The following is a 4827-nucleotide window of genomic DNA, read 5'->3' as shown; positions in this document are numbered from 1 at the left end:
GGCCTGCAGTGATTATGGAACCAAGCATCACACGTTTGTGGCCAGTCAGCGAAAGCTTCTTTGGGTTTAAGGTTTCCAAACGTGGACCGATAACGTCAGTGTCACAAAGTATGCATTAACTATATGCATGAAGCAAGGCGACTTATAAAATGACTGTCCTTGCCTGCGCCAAGTATCACATGGTAGTGTAAGAAATATACGACAACCGGTTCCTGCTCCTACTGCAGGGATCTGAAGGAGCGCATCCACCTCTTCTGTTGCAGCAGCGATGCGCAGCCGTGCCGCATGACTCACGACGGCAGAAATGGCACGGATGTAAACAGGGGGCGGGCCCAGGTAGCCTAACAAGTACCTTTGTAGCCAATGGGACGCCATGCTTACCGGCCTCGTCTCCAGTCCTGTGGGCTTCATTGGTCCTCCGCGGCGTCGATATAGTGTAGGAGCCAGGCGCAGTTTCGCAATTACACGGCGGAAAGGAGGAGAGGGAGGGGGGGAATGATTAATCTGTCAAAGGCGAATTTGTGTTCGGAATGAGACCACTTTGACATTCAACCGTGTAGCAAGGCCCACAAGCGAACACAGTTAATGCACAGGAATTTGAGATCAAGTCGACGCATCGCCATCGCAGGTGGCGCTCGTGTACTCGTCCTGGGTTGTCTTGGCTGCCTGATTTGTGCGTCTTTTCAGCACTGGACAGCGACAGGGACCAGCGGGCACAGAACACACTGAGGGAATCCTGAGGCGGGGTAGGCACAATCTGTGTTATTTCTAATGGAAACCGTTTTCTCTTGTCTGTCAGAGTGTATATGCATGCTGTGTTTAGCATTTACTGAGCGTAATTCTTGACTGATCTGCGGAGCCTCGGGCGGACAGGTTTGTTCGGTGCAGTGACTATATGCAGCCTTTGGAACTCCACTCGCCAAATGCCCTTGAAATATGGGCTTCGTGCGGTTCGTTGAGTGTGTGTGTGTGTTTAAAACAGCGGGAGGTTACGGTCGTGGTGGTAAGCAACTGCGCAACTGTCTGTTCCTGTATGTTCATATCTTTCTTTTCTGCCTCCCCCCCTCCCCCACTGCTTTCACAGTCGGTCCGACCCTCGCTTAGCTCGCGGCAATGCTCGGCTAGATGACTTCGCTACATCACCAGTCACCGCGGTATCCTGGACTAATATAGCAGCGCCACATCCCTCCGCCTCCTTCTGCATTCGCTGATCCCGAGTCCCTCTGTCTAAAGGCACCATGGGAAACCGTGGCATGGAGGAGCTGATCCCGCTGGTCAACAGGCTGCAGGATGCCTTCAGCTCCATCGGTCAGGCCTGCAACCTGGACCTGCCGCAGATCGCAGTGGTCGGCGGCCAGAGCGCAGGAAAGAGCTCAGTGTTGGAAAACTTTGTAGGCAGGTAAAATCCATCACCAGAAATAGGATAATCCCTTCTCTCCTAAACCTTGAGCATGACATAAGATGCCTCTATCACTGTGATGAACCATCTCTCCTCAGCTTTGAGCCAATACTGCTGCAGCTTGTGACCTACAGACCTTCTAGTTATGTTCATTGCAGTATATAACCTAACACTATTTTGTGGCTATTCAAACAGAGGAGGGAAATGCTATTTGGATTACAGCAACACCCTGGGGATTTCAGCCCAGGCAGCACCAAGTGCAGCCAGGCTCCTTCACCGTCCTAGAAAAATCCATTGCTTTAAAAGACATTAAAATATGCAGTTATAAAAAATGATGGCCATGTTCTGTGTTGTATAAACCCCACACTGCTGACACACATTACAGCAAGAATCCTATTGTACATGCAGCATTGTCAGCTCCCACTCGTGACAACATGCCTGAATATTCATCATCTTGCCCTGAGAGTTGGTCACCCAACACAAATGAACCTAAAGCAGTTGCATTTAAATGGACTTTTTTAAGATAAGGAAGAAGCCATTTTCAAATATAAATTTTAGTGTTTATTGAAGTTTAGACACTGGTCAGAGAAAGACCAATGACACCATGACTGCCTTAGAGCTACTGTATGGTGTAAGTTTGTCTGATAATTGAACTTATTCTTAGGATTTGCTGACATAGTGTTTAAATTGATTGTTATTGCAACATTCTTGCAGCACAGTATCTGCGCCTTACTGTATGTAACAAATTAAAGAGTCACTCCACCAATTTTACACTTAAAGGTCACGCTACTCATCATGGAGAGTACTATACTTCAACCTGTGAAAACAGATGTACGTTTTTGTGAACCTATAATGTAAATTTACGGAGTTTGAAAGATGAAGACATTTGACACCAACGGTATTCTAAAATATGTTTTGGGTTGCATTATGGTTATTGTAGAAACAACGAGGGAATTATGACACATACAGTTGCTGGCTATTAGCTATACTATATCTAGATGGTCTTCAAAGTGACCAAGTGGTGCATTTTTGCACAGTTATGACGTGTACACTTCCAGATGGATGTGTTGATTTTGTCCTGTTCCAGCCCTGATTGAGAGCTGTGATGCTGGATAATGGTCCATCTGTCCAGAGCTGGCTCTGTAGAACACTGAATGGACAAACTGTGGGCTCATCTTTTTTAAACCCATCCTACCTGAGGGAGTTCTAAGGGGCGACATAAGGTTTCTTTGAACAGACCCTTAGCACAGGTGGTCGTGTGCTACATATGCACACACATGCTAGTGAACACACATTTACACACACAATGAACTTGTGTGTGGATCTCACAGGAAATGGTGAAGTCATAATTTTTAAATGAGAGCGCTCCCTGTCAGTGATGTAGCTTTTTATTTTGACCAGTTCTTCATCAAGTCAGATTGTCCTGTACTGTTGGAGCACTTGCAACAACAGTAGCTTCAAGCATTGTTGTGTGTTTTAAAATGGCCCCCTGCTCCACTCAGAGTGTACTGAATGGGCTTACAGCACACTAGATGAATGAGACTGAAGGCTCTGCAGTAGCTAACATAAGAAATTTGTACTTCCAGAGTTCAGAAGATAAAGCTTCATGATGAAGATATCATTATGTCAATATAGCCAAGCCTGCACTCTACAATGAATGTTTACATTGTGCAGCTTGATATAATGAGATTTAATGTAAAAACCATGGATGCTGTTTTTCCTCAGGGACTTTCTGCCTCGCGGATCTGGTATTGTCACCCGCAGGCCCCTGGTGCTGCAGCTTATCAGTGCCACTGCAGGTGGGCACACACACAGTTATACACCCACACATTTTAGCTTGCACACATAAACACAAATGCAGCCTTCCCCTCCTTAATGGTTCTGCTTTTTTTTCTCTCAGACACAGCACAGCCACCACTAAAACTCACTTACACATTCTTCATTTTCACCTTTTCAGAATGGGCTGAATTCCTCCACTGCAAAGGGAAAAAGTTCACAGACTTTGATGAGGTTCGACAGGAAATTGAGTCAGAGACGGACCGCGTCACGGGGGCCAACAAAGGCATATCTCCCGTCCCCATCAACCTGCGAGTTTGCTCCCCTCATGGTGTGAAAACAGTAACTCGGCTTTCTTCCTTTTACTGTAAAGTAACAGCACACAAAAACTAGATCAGCATACTCTTGCTCTTTGTATGAATAGCTGGCAGAATTTTTTTTTAAATTTGAATCATTAGAAACAAAGAGTGTGGTTTTATCAGCAGGATAATTATATATGAATGAATTACTATGTTGCTGAGGAATTGAACTTAGACAGACACTTTAAAGGCTTTGTGTTAAAATGACTGAATATAGCATATTTAAATATGCTACAGTGACTGATGTCCTTAGATTATTTGCACTGTAAAAGTGAATGTTGTTCTTGAATAGATACATGTGACCAGAAAATTAGACAATTCATTTTCATTTGGTATTTAAATTAAATTCAGGTTTGCAGTTTTGTGGAGTTATGCATAGGTGCAGTATACAAAACACAAATTCTCTTGATCCTTAGTCATTTCTACAGAACATTCATTTGATTTGCTCCTGGAGCTGTTAGTATGCTCAAACTTATCCTAGTTATCATGTAACTAAGTGAAAATGAAGATCTGCCACTAAATTAAAATAAGTGTCATGATACAAAGACACAAGAATGAAACTCCAAATCAGTGCACTCTGCTCCGCTAATGGCCAATGATGCTGCAACCTAATAGCAATTGGGGTGTGAAACCTTCTAGGTCTTACTAAGGACTTGTTATGTTATGATATGAGATTGTTTTTTCTCTGACTACAGTTGTTTTTGGACAGGCTATGAAATATTTGCAGATGGTCTAATTTCCTAGCATTTACAGTATACTATGTGCTTTCATCTGTAGCTGCAGTGTCTAAGCTACCACACTTATATGAATTTAAAGGAAATAATGGAGCTCTGCCCTTGAATGGTGGTAGGTCACAGGCACGGCCAGTTCTTCATGCCCTGCTTTCCTCTGATTGTGCAGTACTAAACCTGACTCTCATCGACCTGCCGGGGATCACAAAGGTGCCTGTTGGAGACCAGCCTGCAGACATCGAGCAGCAGATCAGGGACATGATCATGCAGTTCATCACCAGAGAAAGCTGCTTGATCCTTGCGGTTACCCCAGCTAATACTGATTTGGCCAACTCAGATGCCCTGAAGCTGGCGAAGGATGTTGACCCCCAGGGTAAGGCATGATATATTGTGATGGGGCCTGTAGGAAGGAAATGGCAAGTGCAATCAAAGGAAATAAAGCAGAAGAAGGGTGACCTTTCTGTTACTGGGACATCCACAACAAGACACTGAATCTCTACCAGCTGCAAAGATGGTGTTCACAGTGTCAACCTTGTGCTTTGACCTCTCTGAGTTTGGAAAC

At 44.5% G+C, this 4827-nt stretch overlaps 1 protein-coding gene across 2 annotated transcripts in view; it reads left to right on the top strand.

The window, feature by feature from the left end:
* Positions 1–439: 439 nt before the first annotated feature.
* The window catches only part of dnm3b (dynamin 3b), a 23665-nt gene continuing 19277 nt past the window's right edge, over positions 440–4827 (top strand). Inside the window, exons 1-5 of one of the 2 annotated variants that reach the window (XM_020618330.1) lie at positions 440–746; positions 1085–1399; positions 3125–3198; positions 3357–3506; positions 4435–4638. In XM_020618330.1, the coding sequence (XP_020473986.1) occupies positions 1239–1399; positions 3125–3198; positions 3357–3506; positions 4435–4638 (589 nt within the window). In that variant the 5' untranslated portion in view covers positions 440–746; positions 1085–1238. The remainder of the gene's footprint in view (positions 747–1084; positions 1400–3124; positions 3199–3356; positions 3507–4434; positions 4639–4827) is intronic. The other variant, XM_020618329.1, reaches the window with a different exon arrangement.

This window comes from Monopterus albus, unplaced genomic scaffold (genome assembly GCF_001952655.1).
Source record: "Monopterus albus unplaced genomic scaffold, M_albus_1.0 scaffold204.1, whole genome shotgun sequence".
Taxonomy (NCBI): Eukaryota; Metazoa; Chordata; class Actinopteri; order Synbranchiformes; family Synbranchidae; genus Monopterus; species Monopterus albus.
Note: the sequence above shows the minus strand (reverse complement) of the source record. Positions and strands in the feature narration are given on the sequence as shown.